Source organism: Protopterus annectens, chromosome 1.part2 (assembly GCF_019279795.1).
Source record: "Protopterus annectens isolate FY-2018-M chromosome 1.part2, PAN1.0, whole genome shotgun sequence".
NCBI classification, from domain to species: domain Eukaryota; kingdom Metazoa; phylum Chordata; order Ceratodontiformes; family Protopteridae; genus Protopterus; species Protopterus annectens.
In genome coordinates, this window is record NC_056727.1 from 1242794527 (window position 1) to 1242817678 (window position 23152).

Genomic DNA, 23152 nt, shown 5'->3' on the forward strand with positions numbered 1-23152 from the left:
TAGTCAAAATAGGGGAAGCCACCTCAAGCAGTAGACCAGTATCAAGCGGTGTACCCCAGGGATTGGGTTTGGGGCCTCTGTTTTTTTGGGATATAGTTTTCTGAGGTGAAGGCCAAAACCAGTGGACTATGGCTGACCAAGTTTGCAGTTGTACATTTAAAGTTTGCATTTCCCCTCAGCAAACAATTCTCAGAACTCTCAAGATTAATTGCTTCCACCTGCAGACAGGTAATTTCCATGGAAACATAACAGAATGTACAAATGCCTTCAGCTACAGACTTCTTAGCTTCCAATGGACATAAAACACCTAATATCACTGCATATACAAGAAGCTCAGCACTTCTCATGCATTCATAATTTTATTTTTCAAGCCTACTTGCTTACAGAAATCATTTGCTTTTAGATTAAGTCTGCAGTAATCCAGACATTCAGTTATTTATAAGTAGGAGAAAACATCTGAACTCAACTCTACATATAATACAATCAGTGCACTTTTACACCCCATCCCACCACAACACTCCACGATTACAGCACATTAACTTAAACTTGCTATTGACTGGCCTTTCTTCTCATTTTACACTGTAATGCCTTTATTTCTTGCAACTAATGAGAATGCATCTGTTTTCTAGGCATTCCTGCATAGAGTCCTGGAGAAAATTTTGACAACTGCTTGTTATGAATGAAGACAAATAGATCTGAGGTGTTCCCCTCCACTGGATCAATTCCCAGAATATCTCCTGATTCAGCATCCATTCAGAAGTGTCTGACCTCATCTGGCTCATCTGCGTCTTCTTTTACAAAACTTTGCCCATAGAGTATGATTGTTCTGAAAAGCTGTATCCAAGGCTACCATGGCAAGTCTGCACAGTGGGTAAGATATGATACTTCCTGTCTATCCACCATACTGCTGTGGTGTTGTCTGTAACCACCTGTAATGGTCCTGGGACACACAGATGTTTGGAAGAGTTGAGAACATTTCAATGCCAAGATCTCTTTTATCTTAATTGGTCTGGTCAGTCTTTTTTTATACAAAGACCCTGTACTTCCATAGACACTGCTAAGTAAAGTCTAAGGCATCTGTAGTTACAGACTGTGCTAGAGTTGGGGGTCAAAAGAGAAGACCAGGAATTCAGATAAAACTGGTCACTCAAAGAAGTTCTCTTTTCATAAATCCTAACACATGAATATGGAATGTTAGAGGATGCTGATATTGGAATCACAATGATTTTAGGTACCACTGATTTTTTTCAAATGTGGAGTATGCCTAGAATAATCATAAGAATCATAATAAATTCCCTTGCTGAGGTCTTAGCTTGAGTGGAAAAACTCAGGAAAAGATCTAGCTATAGATCTATTTTTTTTCCTGTAGAAATAAATGCTCACTGAACTGAAGTATCTAGGAGATACCCCAGGAAAACATTCTTATGAGAAGGGGTCAAGGAAAAAATGTGCATGTTCACCTGACATTCCAACATGAGTATGAGATCTCTCACCCATCTGAGACTTCTGACACTTTGTAAAAGACTTTATAAAAATATGTATATCATTTAAATAAGAAAAAATGAATAACTTGCAGCCTGCAGTAGGCTATCATTAGAGCTAGACACATTTTGAATAACCTTGAAGCAGTGGATAACTCAAAGGGTAATACAGGAAGCAAAGTGTGATCTAGACACAGAAAACTTTAAGAAACGTTTGAAATCAGGTATTGAGAGAATGTGATTATAAGCATATTTTAAACCTAGAATCGCTAAAAAACTGAAATGGGGAATGAGATGTAGCAGGTTGTGAAGTGATAACTTTTTAAACTTTGGAACTTTCTCTAACTGGTTTAGAAAGGGGAGATCTCCATGAAGCTTCTTTCTTTGGTATCAGAAATATTACTGAATAAAATCCTTCTCCTTTCTGAGAAGGAGGGATATTTTCTAACATCTGAGTAACTCCCTGAATCAACTTCCCCCTCTCATCACACTTTTTAATGACCTCTGCAACAGATGGTCCAAATATAACCTCTCTATCTAAGGAATAACTCAAAATGTCAGATTTTACATTCTCAGGAAGGTTATGTATATGCAGTCAAATAAACTTTCTCATAACAGTTCTCATAACAGTCCCAGTAGCAGCACCTATGGCAGTGACATCAGTTGAATCATGGGAGAAGGTGGTATATTGGTTAACGTGTTTACCCCACAGCCACAAGGCACAGGGTTGATTATCACCTTTGAAAGGGGAATTGGCTAGGCTTAAAACTGACCACAAGGGCAGCTAGCTTAGTACTTACATATAAACATATGAACACTTCAAATAATGTTAAGTCAATTGAGACACATAAGCAATAACATTACACAGATGATTTTCCTCAGACAAGAGAAAAGAAACCATGGTGTTCCTCATACTGTCAAAAAGGCAAGCATAAACTTTAACATGCAGACCTGACAACTAAGAATTCTACAAATTAAGTGTTGCAGAAGAATACACTTTTCCCAAAAATTTTCAAAAGTTTTCCCATCCTTATCAGAGGTAGAGGATTTGGCATTTAAAAAACGTTTAGAAGCAGCTGCTTTTACCAATGAAATCACTGCTGGATCTGATCCAGGGTTAGAAAAAGACAGAGGAGCTTTACACCATTCTACCTGCTTTCTTAGGACTTGTAACTTGCCTGATAGACAGCCACTGCTCCTAATAATTACATCTTCCAATGCTGAGAAAACATGAACTAGAGTAAATTCAGAAAATTCCAGTTGTAATAAATCATAACATTTCAATAACGACAACGGAAGATTGTTAACACTGAAACAGCTACTTCACTCTGAGTATGATTTCAGAAGAATAAAATCCTTCAAGGGACTATGAGAAGTACACTTTACTCAGAATCACAAACCTGAGGAGTGAAACAAGAAGTTACACCTTGACAATCATTTTCCTGTTCAATGCCCTGAACATCTTTAGATATTGAATAGTCCCTTTTCCTTTTACCAGAAACACCAGAACTGGTAGTGTCAAGAGCCTAAACTTAGCCCTGAGCTAAAAGCCCAGTGATGGATGTCTAACTTTTTCTTCTTTTTGACAGGAATTTCTAAAGAAGCAGATCCACTTTTGACAGGCAAAACCTCCCAAGAGACAGGAATCCCAGTCTGGCTAGGTAGAGAAAAGTGGCTCTCCTGTGCCCACCAAGAGCACTACAGCAGCCACAAAGTACGTCTAACTCCTAGTCTATGGTAGATCTACAGACTACACCTGAGGAAGCCAAGAAAAAAGATGAGTGGTCTGAGAAACAAGAAACAGCCACACCAGTCACCCATCTTCTGCTAAAACAATTTAGTAACTTGGTAAAGGGACACAGGCTGCTTCGAAGTGTTTTTCTTTTTGTGGCTGGAAGATGGAAGAACCAAGAAATTGGTAAGTTGTTCCACTGTGAAGCTCAAAAAGATGGCTGAATTCTGCGGAAGCCTGGCAGCAGTAATCGGTTTGTTTGTTTGTGTCTTTCGGCTTTTCCCTGTTAGGGGTCGCCACAGCCGAACTCCGATCCGCTAATGATTGGTAGTTGATTTTTACGTGCCGAGTTACCAGCCCTGATGCACAACCTTCAACGAAGGTATGCCCATTCACGCATGTCTCCACGCAGAAAACACTCTAGCTGAGAATCGAACCGGACAGCGTCATACTGTGAGGCGACAACGCTACCGCAGCGGCAGCAGTAATCAGTAAAATGGTTAATTAACAGCAAAGTCAATTTATACACCAAAAAGAGTGAAAGCACTTTAAACACTTACCCCACTTAACAAAAGCAATGTAACACAACTTGTATACATGGAAAAATAGTTCTAAGTTTTAACAACTTTCTTCCTCAAAAGTAAAAAGTAATCCTCCTGGTAAAAACTGGCTAAAAGTCATGTGGCAGTCAATAAAAACACCTTTTCCTAGCTTAAAGTTTTACAGAAAATTTTAACCTTCTGGCAGAAAATAAAATGTGGAAGATTGTGTCCCTGAAGGGAACTTATCTGCCCAACAATGTGGAGAAGCATTAGCCAACTGTCAATCCTCAAAAGCCCACAAGAAACAGTCCTTCAGATGCAGAAGAAAGCTCTGATGGGCTTGCTATCCAAGCTACTCTTTTTCTTCAGCTCTACTCAAGCGAGTTATCAATTTGGTGCATGGAATGTGCTCTTAAGCTTTGGAAGCTTGCTGACTGTGATATGTTTAGAAGGCTATAACCCATATACCTAAGGCTACTGTACCAGTGATCAAATGATAACATCATACGATACTGCAGAGTACCCAGCTCTGCTCCAATAAAGGTAAGCTACCAGATCTTTTTTCTTCATATTTTTCACTTTCCTCTACATGAAGTCAAACAGAAAGGCAACTATACACAGTAGCTGCATAGTACTCCTGATGCCAACCCAACTTTTAAGCAGGGTAAGAAATGGAGCTGGGCGGTTGGCATAAAGGGTAAGGTGTTTGCCTTAGAGACACAAGGTGCAAAGTTTGACTCTCACATGGGGTAACTGGCTAGGCTTAAAATGTTCCACAAGGGCAGTTAGCTTAGTACTAATCTATGAACCTATGGGAAGGACACCCAACAGATGCTGTGAAGTAATCTCAGTGCAAAAAAGTTAAAAAGCACAATAAACAAGCATGACAAAGTCCTAGCAGGCAACAGTAAGATGAAGAGAAAGATGGAGAGAAGCTGGATAAGTGCTTTCTCTAAAATAATATGATGTACACAGCTCTCCTGATTATCTGATGAAGTAAGTGCTGCACATGGGCCACGTAGGAATATGGAGTTGTTAGTAGCAAGAACATCTACCTATATGAAACAATATAATACTGTTTAAGCTTCATTAATTGTATTTTAACATCAACATGGAATTGCATAAAGGTCTGCCCACCCATTTCTCTCCTTCAAAGGGACAAATGTGCTACAATGGGACAATTCAAATGTCAAATGACAAAGACAAAAGCATGGACCTGGCATTCACCACCATGCCACTTGGTAATGGCACAAAACGTTACTCTACAAAGAGCAATTTGCTCACATCGACTGTAAGGCTTTTGACTCTACCTTTAAGCTCAGAAATATTGACAACTATTGGCCACTTCATTACTGCAAATGTAGAAAAAGTCTATTATCTGCTTCAGAACACTGACCACGTAATAAAAATTCAGTCCTGGAACTTACCTCAGCATGACTGGTCATCTAATGCACCCCACAGCAATATGGAATGCACAAGTTTATGTTCTGCTTTTGCTCTGTCAAAAGCCTCAGTAAAAGGAAGGTATGGAACCTGAAGATAACACACAAAAAGAAGAGAAGATTAACATTTTACATAATCTTTTTTAATAAACGAGTCTTTATACCCCTCATCTTTCTACACAGCAATTCAGGAACTTTTCATATAATTAACTTGATCAGCAAACACATATCTTTAACATGAACATTCATTTCATCCTGTTACATAAAAGCTACAAATAATCAATTTTCAATACCTGTTCTGTGCCTTTTCTCTTCTTGGAAAAAATCCTTCCCTGAAACATACAAGGTTTTGTAGAGTGTTGTAGAGGTGCATATTTTCTGCCATAATATGATGTTTGTAAACATTCAAGTAACTCTTTGGGCCTGATTCAGTAAAAGGTATGTTTTAGCTGCAGGGGGTAGTGGTGACTAAGCACATGTAAAATGGTGGACTTGCAGTGTAGTGACCCCAGCTGGCATCCACACAATCCACAAAAGTAATTCTGCAACCCAGAGTTTCTGCTGCGACTCTTTATGATTCCAAATCTGTAAATGTACATACAAAGTCCCCTATAGGCACAAGTATGGCATGGCTCAGCCCTTTTGTCTGGCAGTCCCATATGCAAATACATGCTCACATCACACTCAGACATGACTGCTCCTCATCACCCCCAATCACTGCATTCATGCTAATTAAGCATTAGCTTATGGACCAATAAATATACTTAATTTCCCCTACAAACTGATTGGATAATACATCCACCATCCTCCAGTCACAAAGACTTGTTCAATCTGCCGTCATGCCAGCAGAAATTTCATACTATAGTCAATCAGTTTAGCCCTGGCATGTTTCTACCCACCCTAGCAAGTGTTTAGAAACTGTATAATGTATAAAGCACCATGCCCACTCATTATTTAGATACAAAAAAGCTCAATATAATGGCAAAAAGCAATTTTCTGACATCTTTACATAAAAGCTTTTGTATGATATAAAATAAAAGTGGCTACAAGTTTCATTTGAAGAGTATAAAGATCAATCTTGAGATTATGAAGCTAGGTATGGGTATTTCAACGTTATCAGTTTCTTAATAGAGGACTTCCTTTCATTCTCAGTCCTTGAGTATACTTACAGCTACTAAGCAGGCTTACGGTAGGAAACTTGACAGACTCACCACAGTGGATATTCCCATACAGTCTGCTATAAAATGTATACTTCTTGGCAGGAAAATCCTACTTTATTTCTGTATGGGACAGTGAAAGAGCTGTGAAATTATGTGGACTGGTTTTCCTTTCTCTACCATTTATCATTTCATGAAAATGCAGATCCAAAAATCAAATGTTTGCCCAGAAGAGAGTAGGCACACTTAGGCTTCCTGTCAAAAATGATAAGGTACCTTCTTCTCCAAGTTCTGTAAATTTACCCCCCAAAAATGGAATATCAAAAGAGGAGATGCAAGGAACTTGCTATTCAGCTGCGGGTGTCTTGACAGGCCTAGGCAGATAGAGATGCCAGTATCCTACTGTCAGTCTCTGAAGGGGCATCAACAGATGGGGATACATCTGTAGGGGACATCATGGTTAAGGGTTGACAAACATGCCTCTATAGAACAAACACCCTCAGGCCTTGTTAGCACTAATAAGGTCAAACGGTCTCAGACTCTCTCACAGACAATTTCTCATACAGCTTTTGTTTAAAGATTGCTCAGTGCAAGCCTCTCAGCACCCATACAACCCATATCAGCTCAATGGTTGCAGCATAAGGGGGCAGGGAGGCAAACACTCAGAGATGGCACTTACTGCCTATACAATTCTCCAACAATACCTTTCAGTGAAAATGCTATCACTATCAGGGAATCAAGTCTTGGGGAGTTGAGGTCATTCACAGAGCAGAAGTGTTGCAATTTTTAAAATCTACAAGAAAATATTCACTTAGCTGCTGTTGCATTTTTTCCCTACACAACTGATATTGTGTAACTTACTTAAAATGATTTGTGGGGACTCGTGGAGCTGAACCAGCATAAGGCCAAAAGGAAAAAAAAGTAAGTTGTTTCTTGTAGTAGTAGCTGGAACAGGAAGGGTGATTACTTACTAGTCACCTTCATACAGTTTTAACAGTTTTACCTCCCTTCTAATACTCAGATGTGATGAGCATAAAATATTGTCCTTCACAGCAAACTTACCACTTGCTGCACTGAAGGGGTACCAGGATTTTTTTACCAGATATTCACAGGAGAGGGTACACAGGAGCTTGTCACATTACCTTGATTTATATATATATATATATATATATATATATATATATATATATATATATATATGTCCTGGCAGTACACATGCTCTCATGTACCTATGACAACAGTAGTTTAGTATCACAGCAATACAAACATATCACTATCTTCAAGGTGAAAAATCAGTTATATCCTGATGTATGGGTACTGCAGGACAACCACTTTACTTTCCAACGGTTTCATTGAGTTAACTTAGAGGTCCTTATTCCTAACGGAGTATCACTGACACAACCATTTATGAGAAGATTAAGCATATTTACACATGATATTCATACCTGATGATTGGTCCAACTGAAAAAAAGCAGTGGCCAACAGCGTTGCAGATTAGATTTTTGACAGATGTTATTTCTGTGCAAGCCACTGTTTTGGAGGTATGTTGCTGTAGTACATAAATGTGATAGCGTAATACACAGCTACACAGTCCACCAGGTTTACAGTGGTCAAACCAACATTTGTGTATCCTTTTTCTACTAGACCACCCTGACCCTCACGCCCACCATCACCTAATCAACCCATCTACTCCTCCATTTTAGTAGACTGGATCTTAGCATATTACCTCAACCCACCCCCACCCACAGTGGGAGGATTATCCAAGTCATTGTTCACGGCTGACACAGGTTTTTCTTTTTAACCTGTCTCCTCGGTGACTTACGAAGCTCAGCTATGATCCCTACTAGTTACCATGCATTGCGTTGCATACATACACTCAAGCAACTACAGCACATGCATGACTTGGATAAAGCTGAGTGTTCATCTCTGGTCCACAGTGTACCTTGCTAGACACCAGGGATGTCAAGAAAGCAGTAGGCATCTCATATACAAGCCTCAGCTGAGGTATTCTCTCTCTGCAGCCACATTTATAAGGAAGGGCATTACTGACCAGCATTTTACATACATTGTGCATGTTGTGTGTGTGTGTGTGTGTGTGTGTGTGTGTGTGTGTGTGTGTGTGTGTGTGTGTGTGTGTGTATGCTTGCATGTTTGACATTTCACAGGCATTATAAACAGGATTCAGTGGAGTAAGTGTATGACTTCCTTTCAGGGAAAAGGGGACAGCACATGTCCACTGTTATTAAATCACAAGTGGGGAAAAAATATATATATTTATAAACATATATATATATATATATATATATATATATATATATATATATATATATACATATACATATATATATATATATATATATATATATATATATACACACATACATATACTTGTGTGTGTATGTACGTATGTATATGTATGTACACACACACACACACACACACACACACACACACACACACACACATATATATATATATATATATATATATCCTGAATAGTTGCATTTTATATCAATGCATTATTTAGGTTCATAGGTTCATAGGTTAGTACTAGGCTATCTGCCCTAGGGCATTTATAAACCTAGCCAGAGTGTGTGTGGCTTTCACCACCCCTTAGGATGAGAATACTATGCCATTTTAGGGTTTAGTTTACTGTGCCTCTGTCTAGTAGTGACACAGAGATGACCCCCGGGGTAAACCTACGATCTCCCATCCATTCGTCGAAATTTCTCTTGAATAGAGTTAATGAGGGGCTCTGCCTAACATGGATTGGGATTCTGTTCCAGAGTGTAGGGAGCCTCTGGGTTATGAATCTGTCCCTCCAGCACGTCCTATTTATTTCTGTGTTGAGGTTTAAGTCTCTTGCTCTCGTGGCTCTGATGGATTTGGATTTTCTGAGGTGGAGCATGTCCATTAATTCCGGATTGGACAAGGCCTTGTACGTCAGGCACAGATCACCTCTGAGTGGGCGGTATGCGACTGAATAGAGCTGGAGTTTTTTCAGTCGGGCAGCATATGACATATGAACAACAATTCCAACGCAGATAAGCAACCCAACGGAGACTGGAACTAGCGTGTAAAAAATATAACAAATATAAAAATCCAAAAGCATACACGCTGTTCCTCTGGCAATAAAACGTCTGGTATATTCAAATCACACTGATATCAGCACGAAACAGAACAAGAAGTCCTTAATGTTCCATAAAACTTTTAATGAAAAGAAAAGAGACACAGTGAGCGCTTTCGCCAATAGGCTTCATCAGACTTATGATACTTTAGCATATGACATATGTTTAAGACCCTTTATCCTCTCGATGAGGAACTTTTGGGGTCTTTCCAACTGCTGCAGGTGTCGGGTAAGATACATCCCAAATGGGGTATTGTACTCAATCATTGGCCTGATAAGAGAAGAGTACAGGGGCACAATGACCTCTCTTGATCTAGATGTGAAACCCTTCATGATAAGGTGGGCAATATAGAAGGTCTTCCTAACCACTTTGGCAATGTGAGTGTCAAATGAGAGGTTACTGTCAACCTGGGTCCCTAGGTCCCTGATTACCTCTTCCAGATTAATGGATTACCACCTATGTGGTAATTTGTGGGTACCTTGTTTTTCCCAAAGGGTATGACTATACATTTTTGGCGTTCAGCTTAAGGCCATGGCTCTGGCACCAATTATCCGTTTCTATGAGGCCTCTCTGAAGGATGTTTGTGTCTGCTGGAGTATCAATTATGGCCCAGTTTGCAGTCATCTGCGGACTTTGTCAGCCACAATCCTCCTATGTTTGCCTGTACCTCGGAAAAATAAATGCCGAACAAGAGGGGTCCCAGGACTGAGCCCTGTGGGACACCGCCAGACTGGCTTAGAGTCTGACATAGCTCCAGCAACTCTGACCCTGTGGGTTCTGTCCTTGAGCCAGTTTGCAACCCATCTTGTGACATATGGGTTTACATTTAAGCTGGTGAGTTTGTCTATGATGCCTGAGTGGGGTATTGTGTCAAAGGCTTTTGCAAGGTCAAGGTAGGCTGTGTGAACTGCCTTACCCTCATCAATGGCCTTAGTGACTGTTTCAAAAAGTCGACCAAGTTCAAAAGGCAGGATCTGCCCTTGACAAAGCCAAATTGGGTAGGATCCAATGTCTGTAGGTCCCCAATGTCTTTGTGTATGAGTTCCATAATGATCCTCTCCATAGCTTTGCATACCAGGCTCGTCAAGCTTATGGGGCGGTAATTTCCAGGGTCCGTAGAAGCACTGCCTTTGTGAAGTGGGACCACTGTTGCCGTACGCCACCCTTTGGGTACGTATCCTGTAGTAAGGCTAAGATTAAACAGCAGCCTTATGTGTGGGTTTAGTTCCTCTTGGAGTTCATGTAGCACACAGCCCGGGACACCTTCCGGTCCCATTGATGCTGTGTTTTTAGCTTTAGAGAGGGCTCTCACCTGGGCATCTGAGATGTTAGGGAGGCTACACTCTGCTGGGATAGTTATTTCTCCTTTTGGGGGGGAGGGGGAGGAGAAATTTGCACTGAACCTGTCTGCCAAAATGTTGGCAATGTCAGTGGGTTCAGTGTATTTTGTGTCATTTTGGACTAACTCTGAGCATATCTGGGAGTTTCCACACAGGTTTCTAACATAGCTAAAGAAGGCCTTGTGATTGTCTTTTGTGTCTTTTGCGATTTTTCTCTCAAAGTTGGCCTTGGATGATTTTATGAGTGATCATAGTTTTTTTTTTTTTTTTTTTTTATGTTTGCACCCCCAACTTTAAACCTGCAAACATGATGCACATTACAAGATGATAAACCTATGAACATGTCTTTCTATCTGAAGTCATCAACTAAGGACACTCTCTGGTTGAGAGTCATGCTATACATTAATAGGAAATTTGCTAAAATATTTCAAATGGTTTTAATGGTCTCATTCCTCTAGGTACCACCAGTAGTCCAGTACAGCACTGACAGTTGTCTGGCTCCACGGTTCAGACTGTAATTCAAGTGACCAGAGTTTGATAAGCAGCCTCAGCACTAGAGGAGGCAGGGAAGAAGAGGAAAGAGTGAAGGAGAGTGGACAATTCACCTCTTCCAGAAGGTGGAGAAGGTAGCAAACACTCAGGGGCACATTGAGCAGTGTGATTTCCCTGGTGGAGACTGGAGAAACCACTACTATGCTTCCGGCATATGGGCTGGATTCCTTGGAGGGAATACCCCTTGTGGAAACGAAGGGACATTCTCTGCAATCAGCTCATATTCTGACTGTTTTGCTGCATCCTGTATTGTATAATTTACTAGTGGCAGATGGTTTTATTTTAACTTTTGTTTTTCTCAGCATTTGATACTGTTTTTTTACATGCCACTTTGGTGATATGCAAAATTCAATGCCTGCAACCCACGGACACATTCACTTGACCATGTCTGCAGGTTTGGGAATATGGCTTTGGATTGTGTGTTCTGATACATAATGCATTCTCCAGTTTCCAACTGTTTGGACCTTGGAAGCTTTATTAACAACAGCATCTACTCCACACTTTGTAATTCCTTTTGGATTACTTGCCAACAACAGTTTTAGGACATCAGAAACACAGGCCTTTAGCACTGATTTTTTGCTGAAGTAGACCCTTCTATTCCTGAGTGGTCTGGCAGCTACTGGCAAGTCTTGCATCATTGAACACACTGAAACTTACCTGTCTTTTAATCTGGGTTTGCTTCTAACTTTTTTTTGCTCAGGCCTGAATGAAGAACCACTGTTTTTATTAGTTTGGCTCATTAACTGTACAAGTGTTGCCTGTCAGTAGCATTACTGGAATCTTTGGTGGTGTGACTTAGTCCTTGGACCTGGATCTGAACACTATTAACATGTACTGTTTCTTTAAAACCACAGGGTTCCCTTTTGTGGATTCACTTTTCTGTGTTCCTCAGGACACTGATTTTGAACCTGGACTTGAACCTTCTGCCTGGATTTTCACTACATACTTTGGTAACTTCTGGAGCTGCTAGTCCTTTGATTCACTCAACCTAGTTTTAAATCTGCTCTTCCTCTACAGACTTATTTATAGGGGTCCGTTTTGGAGCTGCCCTTACATGTATTGACTATGACAATGATTTTTTTAAATAATTTTACTGCTTGCATTTATATTGTTTTATACACTTTATTTATTTGTTAGATTACTACATTTGTTTACCTCCAGAAGCCTTTTGATTTTTTATTTTATTTGCTTACTGAATTTTTCTGACAGTTCCTCCTTTAGCCCTAATTTGGCTTTATAGGTATGGGTATCTGCCCAGTTGATGGCCTCCCCTCTACTTCCCACAAACCCTCATTGCAAGTGGATAAGTAGTCTGACGCTTCCATCAGCATCTGTGTTGGTGATGCTAGAGTTGGATATGCAAGCCCATACCAAAGGTGAGTTGCATCCATTGTGGGTAAAACATCATGCTTCTAGACTACCCATGACTCCCATAAGACACGCAGGACAAATGAGAGGACCTGCACTCCTGTAACACCAGTCAGAGTGCCTAAATGCAATTCTAGATCTATGAGCAACAAGCTGGTTATTATATCTGACCAGCTGCAGGAGATAACATGTTTTATCTATTCCTTTTTGGTCCTTCTGACCTAATTTTACCAGCCTGACTCCCTAGTGCCCCATGTCCATACTGGGTACAGCAGCTAATCTCCTACCCCCAAGAGTTACTCCAATATTGCTGGGGCCTGCCATGGATAATATGTGCATCCTAGGAAAGTACAGTTGTGTACCTACCATAAATGTAGATGTTCGAGTGTATTCATTGTTGTAGTCATTACTCTTGGGTTATCTTGCTGGCAGGCTACCCGCAGTTGGCCTGAATTCCAAAATCTTGGTCCGGCGTCGGTTGCTGTCACCTCTTCCCTGATGTCAAAGCGACAGGTATAAAAGATGCAGCCAACGCCATTTTCTTCAGTTTTTCTTGCCCAAGATTTCAGATGCCCCCAAAATGGTAGGCTAAATAAATTATGCCAATAAACATGCATGCACTAAAATAAACATTTCCTTCATCTACAAGCAAATACACCACATAGGTTGTAGAGAATAGAGAAGTACAGATAAGACCCAGCAAAGAAAGGGGGATGGTGGGAGGGTAACCTGGACTGCAACAGTGAAGACACTCGAACATCTACATCTATGGTAGGTACACAACTGTACTATGTTCATCGTGTTTCATTGTTGCAGTCATTACACTTGGGTTGAATCCCAAAGCTGAGGATGGATGGCTGGGCTAAATAGGATTAGGAGAGGCTATGAGGCCCTGCAGAACTGCAGTGGCAAAGCCTGCTATGGATTTAGAGTAGAGAGGTAAGTGGTAGTGCTTTGTAAAAGTGTGCACTGAACTCCAAGTTGCAGTCTCTAAGATGTCTTTGGTTGGTACTCCTCTGAGGAAGGCTGCTGAAGTGGCTGCTGCTCTGGTTGAATGTGGCCTAATGCCCTTAGGTACTGATTTGCCATGCTATGAATAGGAGAAACAAATGCAATGGCCTATCCATTTTGAAATAGTCTGTTTTGAGATAGCCTTTCCTTGTGATCCTGCAGCATATGCCACTAAAAGTTGCTCAGTCTTTCTGAAAGCTTTAGTTCTGTCCAAGTAGAAGCGTAGCTGTCTGTGTATGTCCAAAGAATGCAGAAGTCTCTCATCCTTGTTCTGTGGGTTTGGATAAAAGGTAGGCAAGTGAATGGTTTGGTTAAGGGCCACACTGGACACCACCTTAGGCATAAATGTCGGGTTCAACCTCAGAGAAACCCTGTCTGGATGGAAAATGATAAAAGGTTCCACAGCCATGAGTGCCTGTAACGCCGAGACTCGTCTTGCAGAAGTTATTGCTAGGAGCAGAGCTGTTTTCCAGGATAAAAATTTTATATCAGCTGTTGAGGCTGGCTCAAAAGGAGGCAGTGTGAGTTTTTCCAAGACATAATCGAGGTCCCATGCAGGTATTGGTGCTTTCCTTGGAGGTCTCATGTTTTTGGCCCCCTCTGAGGTACTGCCTTATTAAAGGATGAGAAAAGATAGGTGGTTCCGTATTGTAATGGGCTGAAATGGCAGAGGCATGAATCTTAATTGAAGAAAAGGAAAGGCCTTTGTCCAGCATCTCAGTTAAGTATTGTAAAATCTGAGGAATATTTGGTACAAATGTGTCAATTCCTTGTGCCTGGTTCCAAGCACAGAATCTCTTCCATTTTTCTGCATAAGATTTTCTGGTACTGGGCCTCCTGGCCTCCAAAATAACATCCATCACAATTTTGGAGAGAAGAGTGTTCTGGATGGCTACATTATCCGCCATGCTGCCAGATTTAAGGTCCTGAGTTTCCTGTGCAGGATCTGATTGTTTTGTTGGGTCAGTAAGTGAGAAACTTGAGGCAAAGTCCAGGCTGGACCTTGAGACAAGTTCTTTAGGATTGGGTACCATTGCTGGCGTGGCCAGTCTGGGGCAATCAGTATCATTTTTGGCTTCTCTTGTCTGACCTTTAGGAGTACCTTGGGGAGGAGAGGCAGTGTAGGAAAGGCATATACTGTTAGGTTTTTCCATCTGAAGGATAAGGCATCCACTTTCCATGCTTGCTTGTGATAAGTTCTTGTGCAGAATCTCTGTAGTTGGCAGTTGTGAGAGGAGGAAAATAGATCTATGTCTGGGCATCCCCATTTCCTTGTTATCATGCTGAATACTTGTGGATCCAGTTTCCACTCGTGGGGATCCACGAGGTTTCTGCTTAGTTCGTCTGCCAGAACATTTATTTTTCCTGACAGGAATTGTGCTTGCAAGTGAACTTGATAAGTCAAAGCTGTGTCCCACAAAGTCATGGCTTGTCTGCAGAGGGGGTAGGAATGTGTGCCTCCCTGCTTGTTTATGTACCACATGACTGTAGTATTGTCCATCTTTATCAGTAGTTGTCCTGGATGAAGTAGATCCTTGAAAGCTGTCAGCGCATTCTGAACAGCTAGCACCTCTTTTTGATTGATATGAAGATGCATTTGGCTTGTGAGCCATGTGCCCTGAATGCATTTTCCTGTCATGTGGGCCCTCCAGGCATAATCTGATGCATCCATTGTTAGTGTCTGCCTGGCTGTGGGTAAAGTGAATGGCTGTCCCTTGTTGTGGTGACAGGCCTGTGCCCACCATTGAAACTCCTGTTGTAGGCAGGGAATGAGGGTAATTAATGTTTTCAGGCTGTGGCAATGTTGAGTCCAAACACTTTTTAGATACCATTGTAGTTTCCTCATATGCAGTCTGGCACATGGAATTAGCAGAATGCAGGATGCCATGAAGCCCAAAGCCTGCAGAATTTTTCATGCAGATAACTGGGTCTTTGTTGCCAACATTTTAAAGTAAAAAGTCAGTTGCCTTTGTTTGTCTGACGTGAGATAAGCCATCTGGGCAGTTGTATTTAAGCTTGTACCCAGGAATATTACCTCTTGAGAGGGTACTAGTTTTGATTTCTTTTCATTTACTGTGTACCCTAGGCGAATTAGTAATCTTTTTACAAATGCCAGATGCTTTAGTAGAATGTCCTTGTTCTCTGCTTGAATAAGATAGTCGTCCAAGTAAGGATATATTTGAATTCCTCTTTGTCTGCAAAATGCAATTACTGGTGCCAGGCATTTTGTGAAGACTCTGGGCGCAGTAGATAAGCCAAAGGGCGGTGCAGAGAATTGGTAGTGCATTGAGCCAGCTATGAATCTGAGGTATCTTCTGCAAGACTGTCTGATTGGGACATGCAGGTATGCCTCTTTTAGGTCCAAAGTTACAAGCCAAGCCTTCTTGCCCAGCATGGGCAGTAGCTGCTGCAGAGTCAACATTTTGAATTTTGGAACATCCAGAAATGTGTTTACAATAGACCGGTCCAGTATTGGTCTCCAGGTTTTTTTCCTTCCTGGGTACCAAGAAAAGTCTCGAGTAGAATCCTTGTCCCTGCTCTTGCTGAGGTACTCGCTGAATGGCCCTCATGTCCATGAGGGATGAAACTTGCTTTTGTGCCTGTGCCCATTGATTGTGTGGCAGGTCTGGCATACCTTTTGCCCTTAGCAGGGTGTGAAAGTGGAACCTGTAGCCCTGAGACACTATGTTCAAGACCCATTTGACCTGGGTGATTATGTGCCAATTTTGTGAAAAAAGTGCTATTTTCCCCCCTAAGGTGGCTGCCAAAAGATAAGTGCTTGGTTCTGGCAGAGGGAAGTCATTGGGACTGTTTCCTGTATGGCTGTGATTTCTCTTCTCCGCTTCGGGAGGTAGAAGCCCCCCCATTGTTTAGGCCTGTATGAGCCTTGGGGCTGGGATCTGCCTCTGGGGCATCTGTATCTGCCTCTTTGTGGCCTGTCTGACACTGGAAAGGACCAATTCTTTGTAGGCCAGTTCCTGCTAAATCTGGGTGGCTGCACCTGTAAGAAATCCTTAACTGTCTGCATAGATTTCGCTTTGTCCTCCATTTTCTTCAACACCTCTTCTGCTTTAACACCAAACAAAGTATCATGCTGTAATGTCGCATCTAATAATTTTGCTTTAACATGATCAGGCAGATTCTGTTCCTTTAACCAAGCATGTCGCCTAATGACAGAACCCGTAACAGCGGCCCTGCAAGAGGCCTCCAGAGAATCAAAACCACATTGCAAAGTATGCTTTCCCACTTGTTCAGTTGCATGCAATAAATCCTGCATTTCCTTGTTTTCTGCACATTCAGAATTTGTTAACATTTTCTGTTTAAGTAGTGACAATAAGTATTGCTGATATCTAAGCATATGAAATTGACATTTAAAGCCCTCACAGCCAAGGTAGCAGAAGTGTAAACCTTTTTCCCCCATCTGTCCAGTGCCCTTGAATCCCTATCAGAGGGGATAGGGTTTTTTGCAGTGGAAGCCTTGACCCCTTTGGGACCCTGAGAAATAGTTTCTGGGTCAGCAGCAGGGTTTTTGTAAAGAAATTTATGTGAATCTGGAACCCTGTAGTATCTGTCTGGCTTAACAGGTGCAGGGGGTAGAGTCAGGGGACAAGCCGGACTCTGAAAATACATCATCTACAATGCCTAAAACAGGAGGGATAGCAAGAGGCCTGTGCTGAGGCAGTAAAAGAAAATCTCTAAGCCTTTTCTTAGATTCTGAGTAGTCTTGGCTCTCCCAGTGGAAGTGCTCCCTCATGGTATGCAGGGTTTCCACAAAAGAATAATCCTCAGGAGGGGAGGCTGAAGGGATAGATTCGTCAGCATCGGAATCCTCATAGGGAGGGAGAGAGTATTCTTGGTCAGAAGAGGAGTCAGAGGAAATGGAAACCTGATCTGAAGATTCATATTCTGTCTCTTGCCTAGGCCTCTTTTCAGGAGGGGGATGGGACCCCCTGAACAAAGTAATAAGGTCTTCGGCCATTTTGAGCATCTGTTTTTATGCATGCAGGCCTGTCCATTGGCTTGCTGCACTTGTTTCTTTGTCTTTAGTGGTGCTTTAGCCTTTGCCTTTGAAGCTGTAGTCGGTTTTATATATAACTGTGTAGGCCTGAAAACACCCTCAGAAGCCGATGCCTGCTCAGCAGATCCAGATCCATCTGAGGGTATATTTTCCAAGTATCCAATACCTTGAGTTTCCAGAGGCCTAGTCTGCTCAACGTGGGAGTCAGAAGCGGCCTTTGGCTCTGAGGTAGCGGGCGTCAGGGGCTGCGAAAGCACCTCACTGAGAACCGGCGAACCGGCGACTGGCTTAGAAGAAGCCTCATCGTCAGTTTTGGACCTCGGATGCCTGTCCTTTTTCCTTTTCCTTGCATTTCTTGTGAACAGCGGTAGTCAGATGGCTATCCGACGACATTGTGTAATTAAATCTAAAGTAATGAAATGCAAAATCGTACCGACGCTTAATAGTTTAGCACAGAATCTGCAATTTAGCTACGTTGTGATCAGGGCCTAGGCAAGGAATACAATAAGAATGGAAGTCCTTATGAGGTATTTGCTTCCCACAAGAAATACAATTATTAACTTTTTCTGACATCGGTCTGGAGCAAGAAAAAAGTTTCCCCAACGGGGGTACTTAGCTTTAAATGAAGACTTTGGATCTGAAATTCGAACATGAAAATCTCAGGAGTCGGCTGACCGGCACTTGTAAACTACTTAGCTTTAAATGAAGACTTTGGATCTGAAATTTGAACATGAAAATCTCAGGAGTCGGCCAACCAGCACTTGCGAACTGCTTCTGCTTCGGGCACCGCGCGGCAAGAAAGACTGAAGAAGGCGTCGGCTGCATCTTTTATACCCGTGGCGCTCTGACGTCAGGGAAGAGGCAACAGCAACCGATGCCAGACCAAAACTTTGGAATTCAGGCCGACTGCAGGTAGCCAGCCAGCAGGATAACCCAAGAGTAAAGATTGTAACAGTGAAACATGATGAACATCTTATCTACCTTTATATTTGTCTGGGGGAGTCTTTTATATGCTCTACCCATTCCATTTCCTGCCCCCTGGGCTCATCAAGGACATCTGAGAGCAACTCCACTCTTTAAATAATGCCTCCCCTTAGGAAGCAACACCACCCAGGATGAGCACGCCCATCTCTCCCAGCTGCTATGTCAGTTGCCTAAACCACTAATCAAGCTTGGATTGCCTGGTTCCTATTCAGGGCTTTATTTCATTACAGCACCGGATCCATGGACATGACTCTGTGAGCTGAAGTGGACTGGAGGAGGGTCACAGCATAAGTGGTGTCACTCTGGTCTCCTACAGAACAAGTCTGACCTTGATAATCATTTTTCATTTTATTATACTAACATCTCCTTGAAGCGGTCATATGCTTGTACTCTGACATCTCTGACGTGCCAAACAACCAGCTACTCTTTTCTGACTAGTAAGGAAACTATGCAGTCCAGACTGCCTGACCACTCAAAGTTTTGAATAATATTGTAGTGCATGCACCTTGTGATTATGATCTGAATTTTAGAAAGAAAATTTTGTTAAATAAGAAAGATGCTTAAAGATTTGCTAAGCTCTTTTCAGTGCTGCTAAGCTCTAGTCTCATGCTAGAGCATAACAATAGCCACAAAAACAGTGCCCAAAGCATTTTAAAGAATTAAAAGTCATTATACATTTTCCTGTCCCAAAAGGTATAGCAGAGGGAAGTGTCTAACAGCTTTTAAAGCAGTTTATTCATCAGTGGGGAACTCTGATTCTCGCCAATGTCTTTGTTGTTGTTGTTGTTTGTCTTTTGGCTTTTCCTGGTTAGGGGTCACCACAGCGGCACTCTGGTCCGCTAATGATTGGCAGTTGTTTTGTTTTTTTTGGTGTCGAGTTGCCAGCCCGACGCCCAACCTTCAACGAAGCCACGCCCATTCAAAGCATGCCTTTTGAATGGCCACTCGACCGCGGGGAGGACATGCAGACTCCACACAGAAGACACTCCCAACCCAAGCCAAGAATCGAACGGGAGAACCTTTTGCTGTGAGGCAACAACGCTTACCGCTGCACCAACACAGATAATGTGACAGTGCTAAATGTTTTACAGCTTAAAGCTGTGAAACATTTCTCAGTCTTACACTTTCTATTCTATAACAAGAAGTACTTGAGGCATATAAAGTTCCATGAACTACAAATAATTAATATCATGTCTCTACTTTTAACTCACTTGCCATGTGTTCTCAACATAGATGTCAAGATTCACTTCTTAAGCTTGATTCTTAAGCTTGTCTTCGTTCTGCACTCTGGGTGAGTTTCTTTAAATTCTTGCCTTGAACACATAATAACTTGATTATGATCAGAAATAAAATCATAATCCTCTAGGTTATGCTAACAGCATGAAACCTTTCCTCTCATTCCCTTAGGAATCTGTGTCTAAAGTTAACAATCTTCCTAAAGACCTGGAATGTGTCCTTGAGTGGGCAATGGTAAATCACATGAAACTCAATCCCTTGAAGATGCTCACCATGACTATATGCTGCCTGGCAGTCTGCATAGAGGACTAAAGCTCTGACCTGTTAATGAGCTGCTTCCTACGCCAAGAGTACAGGGTTTGAACATTTCCATCTTCATTTGCCTGCTTTGTGACCTTGAGCAAGTCGCTTTACCAGAGAGTGCTCTGGTGCAACTGAGAATCTGGTCTAGGCTCATTAATGATCTTCTCCACTGCATGCCTAGTAACTATCTAAGAACCTAATACTGTGGGATGTGCCTACCATGGCTTTGTCCCCTAGCATCATCTGTAGTGGTGACAAACTGAAACTTGTGCTGAGGGTGTGAGAACTGGGTGCTGTTTTTGCTGGTAAGCTAAACTTAAAAATAAATTTCAAAGGCTGTTAGATATTCCTGATATCATCTTTGAAACATCATCCTCATTTATTTTATCCATAGACCTACCTCCCCGTACTAGTTCAGGCCTAGGGATCCTGTCGGATGCACTATCATAATGCATGCATGTACCTAGGGCTTCCAAACTGTTAGCTTGACCACTTGCAGCTAGTACAAATATCCATCACCCAGCTACTCACTGAGGTATCAAATTACTGTCATACATGTTTGTAGGTTCATAGATGTTTACTACGTTTACCATGACTTGTTCGAATGGTGAATGTGCGACCATGAATTGCTCGAAGACACTGTCTTCAGTAATGTAAAGCGTGAAGTAACATTAATCTAAACTCAAAATGTCGAATGTGTTGCTGTAAATGATCACCTGCAATACGACGTCCTTACTTGGTTATTTGCGTCACGTACATCATGACATTAACAGCAGTATAATGTAATTCACAGGGGAAATACACCGACGTTTACAATGAAATAACTAGCAAGCTACATACAGAGGAAAATGTCATGGTATGTCAGTATACTGTGTTGTGGCAGTGCAACACTTTGGACAAGTGACGTGCAGAGAAGACGTACAGGGAAGTAGCCCATTTCCTCACTGTAGTGCGATCTCAGAGTTGGTATATTTAAGTAGGGGGTGTGGGGGGCACATCCCCCCCTGCAAAATAGTAGAGGTGAGGTAATAGCAGTGGCTGGAAGAGGGGAATGTTGAACATGTGGAATGCACTTTATTGTGCAAACCATTTACGACATTCCTGTCTTCTGATTTTTTTAGGTTTAGATGTTATTTTTAGATCAAATGTACGTTTGATGTTAGTGCATTCAACCTTATAATGGCAATCCGTTTACTAGGCTAATGACCGCAAGGACTATTTTACGCCTAGCCATGCATCCCAAATCTCTGACAAGTTCTGGTATCCTTCATAAGTGTAAGCAGGGGCTTGGGCGGTGAAACATTCACAAGCAGGGTCCTGAAAGATGAACCATTTACAATCTGCCTGTGTCCATTACAGACATAGGTGCTAAACCATGGTTAAATTTCCTGTTTGGCATCCAATTATCCAAATAACACATAGATTAGGTTAGGGAGGAATTCTGCTTCACATGGATAAGAAAAGGTAGTCTCTGGGATAAAAAGCTGTCTCTCCAGCATGTCCTATTTATATGACAGGCAAGGTTTAAGTATTTAGAATGGGTAACTCTGGCGCTGTTTGTTTTGTGGATATGCAGGACATCCATCAGAGTGAGGTCTGACAATGCCTTGTATGCCAGATATAGATCTCTCCTCAACAGCCTGTGGGAGCAGAATACGAGGATAGGGCCCTGAGCTGGTCTGCACAGGACATGTTACTTACACCATGTATTCTTTTAGTGAGGAACTTCCGTAGACGTTCCAATTGCTGGATATTTGGATATGTCTGGTTAGTTTCTAATTGTTGGCTCTTCAGAGGGGGCACCGTACTCAAGAAAAGGCCTGATGACTGCTGAATGCACTGGAACAACAACTTCCTTGGACCTAGATGCCATACCTTTGTTTAAAAATTGCACAACATAGAATGATTTCCTCACTGCTGTAGACAGGTGAGGGTCAAATGCTTACTACCTATGTGTGGCCCCAAGTCCCTGACTACTGGGTCAGCTCTTAGAAGTATGATTTCAGTATGGCAGTTGCCAGGGGTGGATGACTTCCCAAAGGACACTATTATGCATTTCTTGGCATTTGGTTTTAGTCCATGGATCTAACACCAGTTGTTTGTTTGTGTCAGCCCTTCCTGGAGAACATTTGTGTTGGTGGGCAATTCAACAGCTCCTAATTTGCAATCATCAGCAAATTTAGTCAGCCAGAGGCCACTGACAATGGCCTTGAGTTCACAGAAGTAAATGCCAAAAAGGAGCGGTCCCAGGACCAATCCCTGAGGGACTCTGCTTGTGACTGGCTTCTTTGTAGCGGTGGACTCCCCAGTTCTAACCATACCTCTCAACCGTACCAAATTATTCGGTATTTACTGGTTTTGAGGTCAAAATAATGGGGTGCCACAAATTCCCAAGTGGCCCCTTTAATTTCCAAATTTCCCATTTTTTTTTCAAAATTCTTTTTTGGGATGAAGTTTTGCTGACGTCATCACGTGCAGGGGCACACGATGATGTCAGCTTTGTGAGCAGACTGCCAGCCTGTCTGAATTTGGCTGAGGGTTGCAGGGGATGTGTTTATTTTTTCCATATGGCAACATATTTGAGTCCAGTGACATAGCTAGGGGGCCAATAGGGCTGGAACTTTTGCTTTTGGCACTGTCAATAATAATACAAAATAAAACTTTCCAGTCTGGTTGCATATGGTATTGCTGTCTGTTCTTCTTCCTGTCGGCAGCCACCCAATTTAAAATTACTCTGTTCTTCTTCCTCTCCACCAAATTTAAAACTACATGTAAGGAGATTGCTGCTGCTCATTTGTGTTGTAAGGAGATTGCTGCATGTGTTTTGCAAGTAAGTTTACCAGTTCTTATTGCTGCTG

At 41.8% G+C, this 23152-nt stretch overlaps 1 protein-coding gene across 1 annotated transcript in view; it reads right to left on the bottom strand.

Annotated features, from left to right (window-relative positions):
• Positions 1 to 23152, bottom strand: part of SELENON (selenoprotein N) — an 805209-nt gene that overhangs the window by 330679 nt on the left and 451378 nt on the right. Inside the window, exon 9 of the mRNA XM_044060119.1 lies at positions 5183 to 5288. Within this exon, the coding sequence (XP_043916054.1) occupies positions 5183 to 5288 (106 nt within the window). The remainder of the gene's footprint in view (positions 1 to 5182; positions 5289 to 23152) is intronic.